Genomic DNA, 18383 nt, shown 5'->3' on the forward strand with positions numbered 1-18383 from the left:
GCATATCAAGGCCTCAACTCAGATCAGGACCACATTGTCGTAGGTCGCATGCAAAAAGATAATGAGAGTCAGTTCTTGCCCTGAAAAGTTTGTAATCAGAATAAACAGATAAAAAAAAGAGAAAAAGGGATTGTTATTGTCCCCATTTTACAGGCAGAGAATTGACATATAGAGGTAACAAGTTATGGGAACTTTGAGTCGCTATAGGGGCTCGTCTGCATACTTGGCTCAATCTAATTCTTGACCTTCCCCCCCACCCCTCCACTCTCTGATTTGCTCACGTTGATTATCTTTTTCTGATTTGTCCTCCTTGCTTACTGTTTTTGGTTCTCTGTGTCTTAAATATTGAGTCTGTTCTGGTCTGGCTATGGTCTGAAGAAGTGGGTCTGTCCCACAAAAGCTCACCTAATAAACTATTTTGCTAGTCTTTAAAGTGCTACTTGACTGCTTTTTGTTTTGATAATATAGTTATATTCTTACAGCTTGGGTTTGTACCCATAGATTCAACTACATGGCCCTTTCATTGATTTCTATGGAATATTTTGGATTCAGTGCTACTCCCTCACCACTTCAGCCTTGTCTGCTCTTCTGCATAGTTTGTAGCCAAGTATAACAATATCCCATTGATTTTTTTCTTTGGGGATTGGGATTCTTCCATGTTTCTGTAAGACCTGTTACAGCAAGCTCCGCATGTATTGTGAGACATGCTAGTTCAACTATTTTTGCTGTAATGTTTTTGCATCTGGATTTTGCAATTTTGCAGTTTTTATGAGCCACCTGTTTTTATTTAATTCTTTGCACTGACACTGCTGATTTCATACATGTTTTCCCCAGTGGTCTCTTCCTAAACCCGTTCAATTATAAATCAAAAAAGTGTTCATGTGTGCTCACTCTGATACCCATCCTCCATGCAAATCATGATGACTAAAACAATCTTATTCTGTCTTTTTCCATTGGCTCCTCCTTTGCAACTCCTCAAATTTTAAGACCCACTTTTAATAAGATACACATTCCATTGTGGCCTAGATCTCTGATCTTATCTCTCTATGTTCTGCCCCTGCTGGTCCATCAACAATAGAACCTTAATTGCCTTGTTCATTTTCTTTTTCCTGCGTGTCCTGTCACAGTGCCTGTATGCATGGAATACTCTGCCCGTTCTGAGTCTCCAAGATTCTAGTCCCTCCATGGAGCGGGGCTTGGAATAAACACAACTGGAATTTTACCCTTATAATTAGGTGTGGTAATAAAACTCAGCTTTTGGGGAGTAAATAAAGTACAGAAAAAGAAATATACCTCCTGCCAGCACATCACCATCACATGATACACATTCTTGGAAGCTAATTTTGGCCGATACAGACGCTGTCCTTGGCTAACCATAGTTACCACTTCATAATTTGTGTTTTTCTCAAAGGGCATCTTACCCTCAGTAAATACTTCCCACATTAGAACACCTGGAAAATAAAATGCATAGATTGTCAAGTAAATTAACAAATGCTTTGTTAAAATACATGTATGCCACTAATTATGCATTTGTATTTTCAAATGGTAAATGTTTTAAGGGTCCTGTCCTGAAAACGTTCAATCCCCTAACTCTTCAGTGGGCTTAATTCACCTGGCATCTGTGTAAATCAGAAGTTATTTCAGCTTCACTAAAGCTACACAATGGGAAAAAGGGACAAATGAGAGAGTGGTCAGGACCAATGACTTCAGCGAACAACTCCTAACACGGGTTGGCAACCTGCAGCTCTGGAGCTGCACGTGGCTCTTTAAGGAGCTACTTGTGGCTCTGAGAGCTGCCGCTGATTCCTCTTGCGGCTTTGGAGGCGGCCCCCACTTAAACAGAATTGATTTATTTAAAAATAAATTCTGTTTAAGTGGCGACAGCTCCGGAGCCACTGAGCAGTCAGAGGCAGCAGGGCAGCAAGCCCAGAAGTGAGATCAGCTGGGCAGGGAGCTCCCCACAAGAGAGCTGGGGGGAGGGGCAACCGAGCTTGCCCCTGCCAGAGCTGCGCAGCCTCACAGCCTGCCAAGAAGGAGGAGGAGCCAGCAGCAGTGGCAGGGAGCAGTTGGGGGAGGCCACGGCCACGGTGGAACTATGTGCTGAGGTTCGTTAATCCTGGGGTTGAGGCCCGGAGGGGTTAAGCCTGGGGGTGGGGTGTGGGAGATTGGGGCTCAGGGAGGCTAAGCTTGGGAACAAGGAAGAAGTTGGTGCTCAAGGGGACTTAGCCTGGTGGTGGAGGGGTTTGTGGGATGCGGGGGGTGGAGCCTGGAGATGGGAGTAACTTAACTTTCTAACTGCTACAAATAATTTTGTGTGCATCTGCACTGTTACTAAAGTAGGTGTGATTAAAAAAGCATGGTTTGATGTTATTTATTAATGACTGTCTGTTATTCTCATGCATTGCAGTTCTTGAAGGATTGATTTTGTAACTGAATTTGAAAAAATGGCTGTTCTCATGATTTTGGTTGCAGACTCCTGTCCTAGGACATTTAGAATCTCCTAATGGCTCATTGGTGAATTGAAACAGTAAAATTTTTATTTAATTGCTAAAGAGTGTCTTACCAAATGACCAGACATCTGATTTGCTGCTGAATCGGCTATAATTAAAAACTTCTGGGGGACACCACTTTACAGGAAACTTAGCACCTGAAGAACTTGTGTACTGGTCATCAAGGACATACCTATAAAACAAAAACATGTAATATTTCCAGTCTGATTCCCTTTCAAAAGTCACCATTTATTTCATGAACAACAAGAAGTCTTGTGGCACCTCATAGAATAACAGATATTTTGGAGCATAAGCTTTCGTGGGCAAAGCCCCACTTCATCAGATGCATGAGTGGGGGGTGGTGGTTTCAGAGGGATATTTAAAGAGTGGGGTCCCAGTAAGAGGGAGGGCCAGAGCTGACCAGGTCTATTCAGCAAGGTAAAAATGGCCCAGTATCAACAGTACTTATCAAAAGAGGAAAAAAACAAGTCAGATCAGATGGGGGGATGTGAGCCTTTGTCAGAGTCTAATGGGGAGACATTAGCACCCAGAGCAGAGAAATTGCCTTTGCAAACTGCGAGCCACTCCCAGTTTCTGTTTAATGCATGGTTAATGGAGTCAAATTTGCAAATAAATTGCATCTCAGAGATTTCTCTCTCCATTTGATTTTTGCAATTTTTTTGTTCAGAACTGTCATCCTTAAATCTGCCACTGAGTGTCCAGGAAGATTGAAACAAAAAGCAGTCAAGTAGCACTTTAAAGACTAGCAAAATAGTTTGTCAGGTTAGCTTTTGTGGGACAGACCCACTTCTTCAGACCATAGCCAGACCAGAACAGACTCAATATTTAAGGCACAGAGAACCAAAAACAGTAAGCAAGGAGGACAAATCAGAAAAAGATAATCAAGGTGAGCAAATCAGAGAGTGCAGGGGTCGGGGGGGGAGGTCAAGAATTAGATTAAGCCAAGTATGCAGACGAGCCCCTATAGGCTACGTCTACACGTGAAGCCTACATCGAAATAGCTTATTTCAATGTAGCAACATCGAAATAGTCTATTTAGATGAATAATGTCTACACGTCCTCCAGGGCTGGCAACGTCGATGTTGAACTTCGACGTTGCGCAGCACAACATCGAAATAGACGCTGCGAGGGAACGTCTACACGCCAAAGTAGCACACATCGAAATAGGGATGCCAGGCACAGCTGCAGACAGGGTCACAGGGCGGACTAGCGCTTCCGGGGCCCCTCCCAGACACACTCAGCCATAGGCACACAGACCCCAGGCAACGCAGGCATGGACCCCCAGCAGCAGCAGCAGCAGCAGCAGCCGCCAGAGGTCCACCCAGCCCTCCCGGCAGGAGCAGGGCTTGCCCTGATCCATGCCATGCGGGAGGCAGCTGAGCACCTCCTTGCTACACCGGAGGAGGAGCTGTCCCCAGGGCAGCAGGGCTCAACCCCCAACCCTGCAGCACCCTGCCCCCACACCGGCGGCTGTGGAGCTACCCCACCAGCACCGACTGGTGGGAGCGGCTGGTGCTTGAGGAGTGGGACAATGACTGCTGGCTCAGGAACTTCAGGATGAGCCGGCAGACATTTATGGAGCTGTGCCAGTGGCTCATCCCCACACTCAGGCACCAGGACACCGCCATGCGGCGTGCCCTCACAGTGGAGAAACGGGTCGGCATCGCTGTCTGGAAGCTGGCCACTCCAGACAGCTACCGATCCGTGGGACAGCAGTTTGGTGTCAGCAAGGCCACCGTCGGGGCTGTCCTCATGGAGGTAAGAGAACCCACGGGGGGAGGGCAGGGCAGGGGAGGGGGACCCGGGCAGAGGAGGGCAGGGCAGAGGAGGGGAGGGGAGGGCAGGGCCACGCACACCCTGCTCACCCCTCATTGGTGCTCTCCCATGTGCTTTCCCTGCAGGTTATGCGTGCCATCAATGCCATGCTCCTGCACAGGCTCGTGAGGCTGGGGGACCCAGATGCCACCATCGCGGCCTTTGCCACCCTGGGCTTCCCCAGTTGCTTCGGGGCTCTGGATGGGACTCACATCCCCATCCGCGCCCCGCATCACAGTGGAGGACGCTACATCAATTGCAAGGGCTACCATTCTGTGGTCCTCCAGGCCTTGGTGGACAGCCAGGGCTGTTTCCAGGACATTTATGTGGGCTGGCCTGGCAGCACCCACGACGCCTGGGTTTTCCGGAACTCGGGCCTGTGCCGCCGGCTGGAGGCAGGGACCTACATCCCCCAGCGGGAGATCCCTGTGGGGGACACCACCATGCCACTCTGCGTCATCGCAGATGCGGCATACCCCGTCCGGCCCTGGCTCATGCACCCGTACACGGGTCATCTCTCCGCTAGCCAGGAGCGCTTCAACCAGCGCCTGAACCACGCGCGCCAGGTGGTGGAGCGCTCATTTGGCCGCCTGAAGGGACGCTGGAGATGTCTCCTGACCCGCCTGGATGTGGGCCCCAACAACATCCCCCTGATTGTGGGTGCCTGCTGCGCCCTGCACAATTTGGTGGAGAGCAAGGGGGAGGCCTTTTTCCAGGGCTGGGCTGTGGAGGCCGGCAGGGCCGACGTGCAGCCACCCGCTGCCCCCAGTCGGCAGGTGGACCCCGAAGGGACCCGGGTCCAGGAGGCCCTGTGGGCCCGCTTCGATGATGAGGCCGCGGCGTGAACTCTGCCAGGCCCCCCACTGCCCACCCCTTCCTCCACCACACTCCCTGCCCCAATGCCCACACCATGGAGCACCCAACCGCACCCCCCTCCCACTTTTCCTGCACAAATGACAGTACGCACTTGTGGCTGAACTTAAACTGCTTTTTCTTGTAGAACTTTTTTTTTTAAACTATAAATAAAACAAGAACAAACTATATACAACAACATGTGTGGAACCAAAGTAATATGTACAAATAAAACAATAGTAATAAAAAAAGTGTGTTCAGTAATAAAAAGAAAACCAGGGGATGATAAAGGGGAGAACTATTTACATGGGGGGGACGGGGCAAATGGGGGGCACAAAATAATAAGTCCCAACTATATACAAGGGGGGGGGCCACATCCTGGGCCCCTCGCCCCTGAAGTCCGGCACTGGGCGTGGGCGACCAGGAGTCCCGCCGCGGCCGCAGCCCTGTCCGGGGCTGGCTAGGGGCGGGGCGGACCGGACCGGAAGATATGCCCGGCGAGTCTCAGCTGGCTCGAGGGGTCCCTCGGCGTTCCGGCCCTCGGCGGTGGGTGGCGGGGTGACGGCGGACGGGACGGCGATGTGCGGAGCAGCGGGTGGAGCAGGCAGGGCGGACGCTGCAGCGGCCGGCGTGGCATGGGGGGCCAGGTAGTCCACCAGGCGGTTGAAAGTCTCCATGTAGGCCCCCCATGCCTCTTGGCGCCAGGCCAGCGCCCGCTCCTGCAGGTGCAGGTGCTGCTCCACAACCTCTAGCTGCTGACGGTGGATGGCCAGCAGCTGGGGGTCCGTCGCCGTCGGCTGGTGGTGACGCGGGGTCCGCCTTCTAGCCCGCCGTGGGGCCGGTCAGTCCTTGGCTGAAGGGGCTTGCCTGGAGCAATGGCCCCGGAGGGGTCTCCAGGACCACTGATGCCTCACCGGCGCTCTCTTCCGGTCCTTCCGATGGTGCAGGTGCGGGACACAGGAGAGGAAGGGGGGAAGAAAATGGAGACAGGCATTAGTGTGGGCCCCGAGCCGTGGCCTTTGTCCCCCCAGCCCTGTGCTGCAGGTTCCCCATCCCCGTCCCCAGGAGATGCTGCTGTGATGGATGGGGTTCAGGGGTCCCCCTGCACTGCACCCTGTCCCCTGGTGGGAGCGACTCTCACTTCACTCCGCAGGGTCTGACAGGAGAGGTTTCTTAGGCCACAGATGCCCAGTTTCTCCCAGGAGTGACAGCACCAGCTGTCGGAAGAGACAGTCCTTCCAACCCGTCCTGGGGAGAAGACCCCAAGGGGTGCCCCTCTGGGATGCAGCTTTCCCCCTCTTCAGTCTGGCTGCCTTCCAGCTCTCCCTTCCCCTAGCCTCTACCTGTGGCCCCCGCCCTCCCACCCCCATTTCAAAGCCAGCTCGGCTCCTCCCTCCTCTTTGTTCAGGGCAGAGGTGTCACATGCCAGCTGTAGCCCCATGATCATCCTTTGCCCCTGGGAGCTATTTGGCTCTTGTTGCTCATATCTAGCCTGAGTCTCTCTTTTGCACTCCGCCCACTCCATCACATGCTGCTGCTGCTGTTGCTGTTGCTGCTGCGGGGTGTCCCACCCCCTCCTCCCAGGGGCCCCTCGAGGTTCTGCTCCCCCCTCCCCCGGGGATGGGGCATGGCACTGTCGTGCGGGGCGGGCAGGGGCTGATGCACTGCTGTGAGGGACATGGCCCTGCTGTCCTTGGGGCCATGGCCATGTGAGCATGTGGGGGGCCCTGGATACATATCTATTACCCCCCGCCCCTCAAGCCCAGGGCTGTATACCAGAGGGGGGTACATACCTGTTGGTCCACTCCCATGGTCCGGAGATCCCCGGGGGGCGGAGGCCCGGCTGCTGCTCCGGGATGGCAGGAGGAGGATCTGCAGCCCGGATTCTGTGGAGGAGGAACCTCCCTCCTCCTCCTCCTGCCGCGATGTCCCAGGGGTGGGCTCCGGGGGGGGGCCCCCGGGGTGCGGGGCTTACCTCCGGGGCGGACTCCAGCTGAAGGGCCTGCTGGGGCTCGTCGGCCGAAGTATCAAGGGTGGCCGGAGGGGAGGAGGTGTGCCGGGGGCCCAGGATGTCCCTGAGCTCCCTGTAAAAGGGGCAAGTGACGGGGGCGGCCCCAGATTGGCTGGCCGCATCCCGGGCCCGGGTGTAGCCCTGCCGCAGCTCCTTCACCTTACTCCTGACGTGATCAGGAGTGCGGGCAGGGTGACCCCAGGCAGCCAGGCCGTCGGCCAGCTGAGCGAACGCATCCGCGTTCCACCTCTTGCTCCCCATTACCTGGAGCACCTCCTCCTCGCTCCAGAGCCCCAGCAGGTCCTGCAGCTCGGCCTCCGTCCAGGAGGGGCCCCGCTGCTGCTTGCCAGCCTGGCTGCCAGCCTGGCTGCCCGCCTGGCTGGGCTGGCTGCCCTGGTTCCCCTTGGGGGGGTCCCCTGGGGGCGCTGCCAGGCAGCCATCGCAGCTGGGGTGGCTGTCTGTGCTGGCTGAGGAACGTGCAGGCTGGCCGCGTGTCTGGGCTCCTGCCTGCACGTTCTCTCAGCTTCCTGCACAGGAAGGGAGGGGGAGGGGACCTTTAAGGGGCCGCTCCATGCGGCCACCATTGAGCTGAGGGGCTGCAGAGAGCATCTCTCAACCCCTCAGCTGATGGCTGCCATGGAGGACCCCGCAATTTTGACGTTGCGGGACGCGCAACGACTACACGGTCCCTACTTCGACGTTGAACGTTGAAGTAGGGCGCTATTCCTATCCCCTCATGGGGTTAGCGACTTCGACGTCTCGCCGCCTAACGTCGAAGTTAACTTCGAAATAGCGCCCAATGCGTGTAGCCGTGACGGGCGCTATTTCGAAGTTAGTGCCACTACTTCGAAGTAGCGTGCACGTGTAGACACGGCTATAGTGACTCAGAAAGTTCCCATCCTGGTTTAAACCATGTGTTAATTTGCCGAATTTGAATATAAAAGCCAGCTCGGCGGTTTCTCTTTGAAGAACGGTGCAAAAGTTCTTTTTCAGTAACACACATACCTTTAGGTCATTAATAGAATGCCCCATTCCATTAAAATGTTGACTAACTGGTTTGTGGATCTGGAGTGTTTTGATGTCTGTTTTGTGCCCATTGACCCTTTGTTTAAGGGAGTTAGAAGTCTGTCCAATATACAAAGCATCTGGGCATTGTTGGCACATGATGGCATATATGATGTTAGTGGAGGAGCATGAGAAATACCATCACTGGACCTAACCAGGTTACTCACAGAATCACGGGCACTTTCTCATGCTTCTCCACTAACATCATATATGCCATCATGAGTCTGTTCTGGTCTGGCTATGGTCTGTGGGTCTGTCCCACGCAAGCTCACCTAATAAACTATTTTGCTAGTCTTTAAAGTGCTACTTGACTGCTTTTTGTTTTGATAGTGTATAGACTAGCACGGCTTCCTCTCTGTTACTATTCAGGAAGACTGAAGTGTCCCCCCACAGGCTTCTGTACATTACCGTTCCTGTTGTCTGGTTTATGTCCATTTATTCTTTTAAAGAGAGACTGTCCAGTTTGGCCAATGTAAATAGCAGTGGGGCATTTATTTATTTCATGTTTGCTTGTATTTTAGAAGCTCACATTGCCACCTAATAGTTAGTCATTGTTAGTATCACAGTGTAGTTGAAAATAACTTCAATCAAGTAATTTAAAAACTGCAGGATTAATCACACTGTTAATAACAGACTATCATTTAATTATTGTTTTCCACATTTTCAAATATGTTCATTTGATTATAATACAGAATACAAAGTGTACAGTGCTAACCTTATGTTTATTTTTATTACAAATATTTCCACTGTAAAAGACAAAAGTATACAAGTATTGTAGTGCAACCTTTTAATCATGAAAGTTGAACTTACAAATGTAGAATTAGGTGCAAAAATAATTTAACTCAAAAATAAAACAATGTAAAATCTGAGACCCTGCAAGTCCACTCAATCCTATTTCTTGCTCATTCTATCACTCAGAGAAACAAGTTTCTTTACATTTGCTGGAGATAATGCTGTCTATGTCTTGTACAAAATATCACCTTAAAGTGAGACCAGGCATCAGCATAGTACTGTTATAGCTGGCACTGCAAGATACTTACATGCCAGATGCATTAAAGATTCACATGTCCTTTCAGAATATCACATTTGACTCAGAACATTAAAGAACATTCATTGGTATACATTGCTTTGGACTGTTATCAAGCTGAACCCATCATCAGCATGGACGTGTGTTCCTTGAAATGGTGGCCAAAATATGAAGGGACATATGAATGCCTATCATATGGGGAACATAAATATCTTGCAGTGTTGGCTACAAAAGTCCCACGTGAATTCCTGTTCTCACTTTCTGTTGATGTTGTAAATGAGAAATGGGCAGCGTTATCTCCTGTCAATGTAAACAAACTTGTTTTTCCTAGTGGTTTGCTGAACAAGAAATAGAACTCATTAGATCTGTAGGCTTTAAAGTTTTATATTCTTTTGGTTCTGCGTGTAGTTTTTTTTAAAAAACAAACTATATTTGTAAGTTGAATTTTACCATAAAGTGATTCCACTGCAGTGCTTGTTTGAGGTGAACTGAAAAATACTATTTCTTTTATCATTTTTACAGTGAAAATATTTGCAATCAAACAATATTTGCTGTTTAATTCAAATCACTATATTTGAAAATATAAAAAAAACAGTCAAAATATTTAATAAATTTCAATTTGGTATTCTATTTTCAGCAGTGCAATTAAAACTGATAAATCATGATTAATTTTAATTGCAATTAATTTGAGTTAATCATATGAGTTAACTGCAGTTAATTGATAGCCCTAGTGATTAAGGTTTTATGTAAGCCTCCATTAACTCTTCTCATTGTTGCATAGTCTTCCCCTGTGGTTTCTGGTTTCATACTGTAGGTCACATATGAGGGGGGAAAAAAGGCAATCTAAAAATGTCAGTTTCTTACTCAAAAAAATATGGTGCTCGAGGGACCGTTTGAGTTCAGGTGTCATGTAGGTGTACAAGTTGAGTAGATGAAAAGGATGAAAGGAGCCAGGCCTGTTATAGTTTGACAACAGGAACCACCGAAGTCGGTGCTCTCAGACTGCTTGATCACAGTGCTCTCACAATGACTCATCAGTGGAGCTAGCAAGAAGTGTAGACAAACTCAAAGAGAAATTGTACCGCCCTTTAGCACAGTGTCTCTCAGTGTTCCTGCATCTACTCAGGCTATCTGATGTTAATGTGTACCGTTTGTTTTCTTTCTTCAAAAAGAGAATATGTTACAGCTGTTAACCTCGCAGTCTGAAAACAACTTCTGAAAGACTAGTTTCCATTGTGTTTTGTGCATTACCAACATGTTTACAGACTCTGTTCAGAGAATCACTTAGCAAAAGAACATTGGAAAGTAAGCAGGAGATGTTTAGTTTTTCATTTTGCTGTGTTTTGTTACCATGAACAAATTTTGTCCAACAATGTGCCTTGAGCAAATGTAAGAAGAGAGAATCCATCTTGGCTTTCAGATGGCAGGGTGAGCTCACAAAGTTGGCAGAAAAAATCATCTTATTAGTTGCTTAGTTGAACACCTTTGATAAAGTAATCACTGAGGGAGACTAAATACAGAACTCAACACAAAAGCATTTTGACAGAGGAAATCTGATTAAATTTTGGGTTTTAAATGGGTGATCTTATACTAGATTATCCTAAGGGGGCCAGGTCAGGAGCAGGCAGTTTGCCAGCTGGCATGAGGCAAAGAGGGAGTTTTAAGGTACAGAAGAAGAAGGGTGAAGTGGGGAAAGTTACACTGTTTCAAGAACAATAGTTTTAATTTCTTGAATACAAAGGTGGTGATAACACGAACAAAGACGTTTTTCTTCAATATTAGATGGGGATATCTCTTGTGACTTTAAAAATATATTACTGTAGTCAATCCAAGCAAAATCCAAATGTCCAGAAGTGTCTTAGTTCTCATAATAACTATGATACTTTAAGCATTTAAAAATGCTTTACAAACAATTAAGTTTCACAACACCCTTTTATGGCCCATTTTACCCATCACTAAGAGGCCAGTCTCCGCAAGTGTGCACAGGGAAGGATTGAGCCTCATCTCTATAGATACATCTATACTAGAGAGTTTGGCAACAAAACTCATTGAGTGTCCACGCTTAAAAATGTATTCGGTCAACATACTGTTGATGCTCCGGGAGACCCTCTATGGACAGACATGGCTACCAGGTCAGTGGGCAGCCTTGTCTGCTGTGTTACCAATTGGCCATTCTGTCAAGAGAGCGGCCAGGCAGTCTAGCTACTCTCTCTGACAGAATGATCTGCTTTCCTGTGTGGCTGCAATCCCATCCACAGAAGTTTTGTTGGCAGATGTCTTCCGACCATAACTTCTGTTGACAGATTGCTATAGTGTAGGCGTAGCCTATATTCTGTTCAGAGCAGGGCAGAAGCTACAGTTCCTTACACCATTTATATATAAGACATGCTGAAGTGCATCTCAGCATTATGCATCACTTTACTCTGTTTTTTTTTTAATCAAACTGTGATCAGTTTGACAGAGAGAAATTTACAAATCAATGAAAATATTTACTAAGAGAAGTTACCTGAAGAAAGAAAGGTCACTTTTGTCTGTAATTTTAAGGTGATGTATTGTCTCAAGTGTAAGTACATGTTATGACAAATCCATTCAAAAACTATTGCAAATAAACATGTGAATTTGGCTATACCTTGTCATTCCAAAATCAGATACTTTCACCACTCCTGATTCATTCACTAAACAGTTTCTGGCAGCCTGCAAAGGGAATAAGAAATAATAAGGAAAGGTCAAAGTAAGAACTGCTTAGAATAAATGTATTTATCATAAATTGGGATAAATCCTGCAATCTTGAGTCAGAGACAACACACATTGAATTTGATAGGAATCCTGCATGAATAACAGCTACATAGTTTGACATAATGTTGCAAACCCCAAATATAATTTATAGTGAGAAAATAAAATGCCACATTATTTGCATGTTTATTTTTATATGTAGTGCCTAATCCTCTTTTTACTTATGCTAGCATAAATCAAAGTCAGCTTGAAATCCACAGAGTTACAGGAATATAAAGTCAGAAGTTGACTAACAAATTAGACGCTGACTGGGTTTATTATTTCACTGAACTAAAACTGTGGTGGTAGAATCTTTGCTGCCTTATATCAGTGTAAAGAGAGAATGATTCCTCTAAAGCAATGGAATTACATAGGTATAAGCTCATTGTGATTATTAGAATCAGGCTGCTTGCTGCTCTGATTTTATTTTTTTTTCCCATTTCTATGGCATCAGAAAATTCTCAGGCCCTTGTCTCTTTTCAGTTGTGGTCTAACTCATGTCAGTGATGTTACACCTGATTTACGGGTATAAAATGAAGAAAGAATCAGAACTCATGTCATTGATGTTAAACCTGATTTACAGGTATAAAATGAGGAAAGAATCAGAAAATTCATCATTGTGGGACTGTAGCGAGCTGCTGTGGCCTCCCACTGACTCAGAGGCAGAGGAGGCTGTGCAGAGGCCCTGGTGGGTGGGCCCGGAGCCAGAACACCAGTGGACCGCCCCTCAGGGCGGGGCCTAGCACCAGAAGGGCCAAGGGCAGAGCTCGGGACCCATTAAAGCCTGAGCCTCCAGGCAGGGAAGGTGCTCCTCCGCGGGCTCCCGGGTGGCAGGGGCAGAGAGCCTGCTGCCACCCGGCCGGTCGGGAGGAGCAAGCCCCCAGCAGCCCAGACCAGCCAGGACAGCCACGGATCCAGATGCCCCAGGGGACCTACCCGGACTTCCCAGATCTGCCAGGGCCCTCACTCCGGCAGAGGACCCCCTCCTTGGAGGAAACCCCAGGCCCAGCCAGACAGGCGGGGGCTAGCAACCACGAGGCCCCAGGAGTGGCCTGCCCCGAAGTTCCAGCGGACCCCTGTAGCCCCCAAGCCCAGGATTGCCTCGGACCCACCGCGCTACCGCCACCGAACTACCCCAACAATGTGGAGATGACCGACTGGCGGGAGCCCCCAAAGGGAGATGATTTGGAGGGGGCTGACCCCTGGGGACCCCCTGACCAGGTAGACTGGGACCTTGCCCCAGTGGAGGTGGAGGTAGGAAGTGGCCTGGGGAACACTGCACCAGAACCCATGGCGGTCTGTTGTGGCCTGGATCCCCACCGCCGTGGTCGTGTGTAAACGACCCGCAGGGCCACAGGCCGGGTTGCGGTGGTGTGGGAGGGCCTGCGACCCCCTAATCCTCCTCCCTGACGGGGTAAACCCTCGCTGGGCTTGTTCCCCAAACCTTGTGCTGTTGCCCCGCCCTGAACGGAGGGCTGGGCTTGTTCCCCTAACCTTATGCTGTTGCCCCGCCCTGAACTAAGGGCTGGGCTTCCCAGGACAGCGGCTGTGACTGCGGTCCCTCCCAACGCTAAGGGCCGACCCTGGACTGTTTGACTGGCTGCGGCCCTGCCCCAGCCTTTAAGGCGGGGCCCTCCAGCTGTGGGCTGACCGATCGCCTACCCTTAAAGGGGACAAAGCCCTGGGACGGCTAGACCCAGGGCAAGCGGTAGGGGCCTGTGCTGCCCAGAGGGGCGTGGCCATAGTACCCGGGCACCTACAGGGACATGCACATAGTTTAGTTTCCTTCGGTGAAAATTACTACTAGTATAGCTGTCATTCGTATTAATTCAGTCTACAACAAAGAAAGACCAACTCTAATGATCTGATTCTCCTTTTACTAAAGCAAACAGTGTTTCAAAATGAAACATGTCTTAGAGGAATAGTAATATATTATTTCTCTTAGGCTGTGCCTACACTACAAAAATAACTTTGACGTTTACTTGGAAGTACAACTTTCAAGTTGTGAGTTGAGCGTCTACACACACCCTACTTTGAAGTTAAACTTCAAAGTAGGGCACTACTCCATTTCTGGGAGTGGAATAAGGACTTCAAAGTTGGGCTCCCTATTTTGAAGTAAGGGCAAATGTGTTTACACTCTCTGCTGGCTACTTCAAAGTAGAGCCTAACTTCGAAGTTAGTTACTAGTGTAGATGCACCCTTAGGGTATGTCTACACAGCAAAGTTTCAAAGTAGCCTTTATTCTATCTACACAACGCAACTGCTATTTCAAAATAAATTTGAAATAGTAGCTGGCTTATTTTGCAATACATAATCCTGATTACATGAGGAATAGCACCTATTTCGAAACAGGGTCTCCATAGACAAGGAATAGTGCTTACTTCAAAATAAGCCATAGTGCATCCAGTGGTTCTATTTCAAAATAGGCTCTGTGTGTAGATGATGTATTTTGAAACAGCTAAGTGCAATTTCAAAATGTACTTTGGTGTGTGGCAGCCTTATTTTGAAATAAACTTTTGGAATAGCTGTTCTGGAATAGCTTATTTTGGAATAAGGCTGCCATGCAGACATACCTTTTGACTCCTACATGTTATTTAAAGCTATCTCATATTAGAATCTCTGTGTAAAATACAATAATATAGAGAACTTTCATGACCTCATCCTATTGCTCACCAAATAAAGCGTCACTGAGATCAGCCACTAGACCAAAGATGAAACAGACAAGACATAAACAATAACTTCTTAAAGTGCAAATGTGTTTGCCTACTGAAACACAATAGTAAAATGATGAGGAGCAATTACATCATGTAGTTAGTGAGAATTCTAATAATGAAATTAACCTACTATAAAGCACAATTTTCTGAGCAGAATTGACAACGACCTTATTAAAACACTTCAGTGATGTTTAATGCCAGCCCCCAGGCACAGTCAGTTTTTCCTCCCTACCCCAGGTGAGTCACTTTGAAGGATTTTGCTTAATATTAACACAACCAGTTAAATAATAGCTAATATTTTGAGAAAGTTATAAGTAACTGAAAAAGAGACCTATTTAGAATAGAAACAGTGTCTTACTCTTAACTATTAATGCATAATAAAGCAGAAATGTAGTAAAAAGGCTGATGTAATATTACCAGATCTCTGTGGATAAAGCTGTTTCTCTCCAAGTACTCCATCCCTTCACATACATCTTGGCACATTGTCAGCAGGATATCTTTATTAAAGTGTCCATGTTTTTGTCGAAGGTAATTCAGAAGGCAGCCATGTTCCATGAATTCTGTCACTATGTAAATAGGCTTCTGCTGCGTACAGACCCCGTAGAGTTGAACTAATTTAGGATGTGTTAGCTTCCTAAAGAGATGTAAAGCATATAGTTATTGTAGCGTTCCTCCCTCCAAGACACTATATACATCTCACCTGGCTAGAATTTCTTATTTATAAAGAAGTGCATATGCACGAGAAACCTGGGCCGTGTGGTATAAGTATGGATTACTATATAGCAACTCACATCATTACTTTAGCTTCTTCTATGAAATCCTCCTCAGACATTGCACCTTCTCGGATTGCTTTGATGGCCACTTTATATTGTGCCCTCCATTTGCCAAGGCGCACTACTCCAAAGAGACCACTCCCCAGTTCTCTCATGAAGGTCAGCTCTGATGGATTAATTTCCCATTTCTCTACATGAAATAAAAAGCAATGACTGTTAAAATATAATAGAGAACATATTAGATTTAAAGTGATAGAGGAATGTGTAGAAATATTATTAGCAAATTTGGGGATTTAGGTGTAAAGTACTTTAGAACTACTTTAAAAATCTTTGTATCTCATAAATTGTGTTCAGCCACAGCCTTACAAAAAACTTTTAACCAAGCCAAAGATCAGTATCTGATTCCCTGTTTTTTGAACCATTATTAAATACTAGTCATTGAAAGCCCTTGCTCTTGCATGGGTGTCATTCATAAAGTCATGTTTAAAAAAGCTGAGAACTTCAAAAATTGGACAGTAATAGACTGTGAATCCCAGTGATAATTAATTGGTCGTGTTCTTTTATAGATTTCATGGATTTTTAAGGACATAATGCACCATGGTGATCATTTAGTCTGACCTCTTGTATAACACAGGCCATAGAATATCACTACAATAATTCCTAGTGTGTGTCTAAAAAAAAGATCTTGACTTTAGAATTGTAGGCGATAGAGATCCACTGTAACCTTTGATAAAGTTTTCTGATGGTTAATTACTCTTACCAGTAAAAACATACACCTTATTTCCAGCCTCTATTATTGCACTTCAGCTTCCAGCCTTTGAATCATATTATGCCATTTTTCAACTAGATCAAAGAGCCCATTATGAAATACTATAGATACCTATATCACTATACAGATATATATCCCTATGTAGATACTCTAGATTATAATCAAGTCATTCCTTAATCTTAACTCTGTACAACTAAATAATTGAGTTCCTTGAGTCTGCCACTATAAGGTATGTTTTCTAATTCTCTAACCATTCTTCTGGCACTTCTCTGAACCCTGTACAGTTTATCAACATCCTTCTTGAATTGTGTGCAGCAGAACTGAACACAGTATTTCAATATCCGTTCCAAGTACAGAAGTAAATAACCTATCTGCTTCTATTCGAGATTCCCCTTTTTATGCATCCCAGGATTGCATTAGCTTCTTTGACCACAGCATCACACTGGAAGATCAGATTCATCTGATTAAATACCACAACTCACACATTTTTTAAAGTCACTGCTTCCCAGGACAGATTTCTTTAGCCTATGAGCCTGGTCCTTATTCTTTGTTCCTAGAGGTATATATTTACATTTAGTCATTTTAAAATGCATATTGTGTGCTTGTGTTCAGTTTAGAAAGAATATAGCTCACTCTGGAACAGTGTCCTCTTCATTTTTTACCACTTGCCAATTTTTCTGCAAACTGAAGATTTTGTGTTTTCTTCCAGGTGATAGATGTTAAATAGTATAGGGCCAATAATTGATCCATATGGGATCCCACTGGACACCAAGCAGCTTGATGATGATACCTTGTTTAGAGTTACATTTTCACACCTATCAGCCAGTTTTTAATCCATTTAATGTGTGCCACGTTAATTTAATATTCTCCTAGTTTATTACTCAGTGTTCTGCGGTACCCAGTGAAACACCTTACAGACATATTACGTCAACACTATTACTTTGTACAACCAAACTTGTCATCTCAAAAAAAAAAATGTCATGTTATCTTGAGAGGTTTTTTTTTTTCCTGTAAATCTGTTCTAAACAAAAAGAGCTCTCAGCCGTGCTTCTGTGGTCTCCATCACATCACACTGACTCAAACAGACATTTTAAGCATCAGAGTGATACTTGAGGCTTTGTGTGTAGTGATTATGTTGTTGTGTGGATGGATGCATTGATTTGTATGCAGGTTGTGTTGTCTTGAAAGAGCTGTGTAGATCTGTGACAAATGAAAAAGTGTGCTCAAGAGGGGGGCTTTGGCTTTATAGTATGTGTTGTGTGTGTTGGGTTGATGGTTGTTTTGATTTGTGGAGGCTGTGCTGAGAGATGTTGATTTGTGCATGTGGCAGTTGGTACACAGATGTGGCAGCTGGGCCAAGTAACCCACAAAGTTTAGTTTCTTGAGGGCTGTAATATCTTGTTTTAATTTCAGTTATTTGGTTTAGTGTATGGGTGCTGGGCACTGTAGTGACCTGTGATATAATGGAGGTCAGACTAGGTAATTTGGTGGTCCCTTCCATCTTAAATTCTATGATCCTAATCCACCATCAGTACAGTCTCCCTCAAACAACCAATGAAATTATGGTATGCAAATTAGCTGTAGACTATGGGTAGTGCTCCACTGGTTTACTCTAATATCACAGTAGACTGACTCTCGGCATGGCACAGATGTACTGACACAGTTAATAAAGTCAAAGTGTCTGAGAACTTAAAAATTGGATGACAGCAGATTGTGGTGTTTGAACTTGGTGACATTTTGAACAAAAAGAATTCTCAGTCAGGCTTGTGTCTGCTTCCATCATTTCAGAATGACTCTAAGACATAACAGGCTTCAGAGTGACAAAGAATGCTAATCCTGGATTCCTATTATATAGATTGATATTGTATAATTACTTGTATTAGACTTGATCAGCAAATTGCCCTAATGGAAATTTGTGCCAATTCATCCTAGCATCATAAATTAGAGATGCACAGTATCTGATGTGTTAAATGTGAACCAGGTCATTCCATTCCCTTCCCTTCCATCCCATACCATGGAATGCCAAAACAAACTATGGGATAGCCAAATTTAAGAACAGGTTGCACTTCCAAAAC

At 46.3% G+C, this 18383-nt stretch overlaps 1 protein-coding gene across 5 annotated transcripts in view; it reads right to left on the reverse strand.

Annotated features, from left to right (window-relative positions):
• The window catches only part of TEC (tec protein tyrosine kinase), a 93850-nt gene that overhangs the window by 6006 nt on the left and 69461 nt on the right, over positions 1-18383 (reverse strand). For 3 of the 5 annotated variants that reach the window (XM_074992730.1, XM_074992734.1, XM_074992735.1), the window contains 5 exons: positions 15558-15729; positions 15184-15400; positions 11910-11974; positions 2564-2682; positions 1294-1451 (listed from right to left, as the gene is read on the reverse strand). In XM_074992730.1, coding sequence (XP_074848831.1) covers positions 1294-1451; positions 2564-2682; positions 11910-11974; positions 15184-15400; positions 15558-15729 — 731 coding nt within the window. The remainder of the gene's footprint in view (positions 1-1293; positions 1452-2563; positions 2683-11909; positions 11975-15183; positions 15401-15557; positions 15730-18383) is intronic. The other 2 variants (XM_074992731.1, XM_074992732.1) reach the window with 2 other exon arrangements.

The sequence above is a fragment of the Carettochelys insculpta genome, chromosome 4 (genome assembly GCF_033958435.1).
Source record: "Carettochelys insculpta isolate YL-2023 chromosome 4, ASM3395843v1, whole genome shotgun sequence".
Classification (NCBI taxonomy): domain Eukaryota; kingdom Metazoa; phylum Chordata; order Testudines; family Carettochelyidae; genus Carettochelys; species Carettochelys insculpta.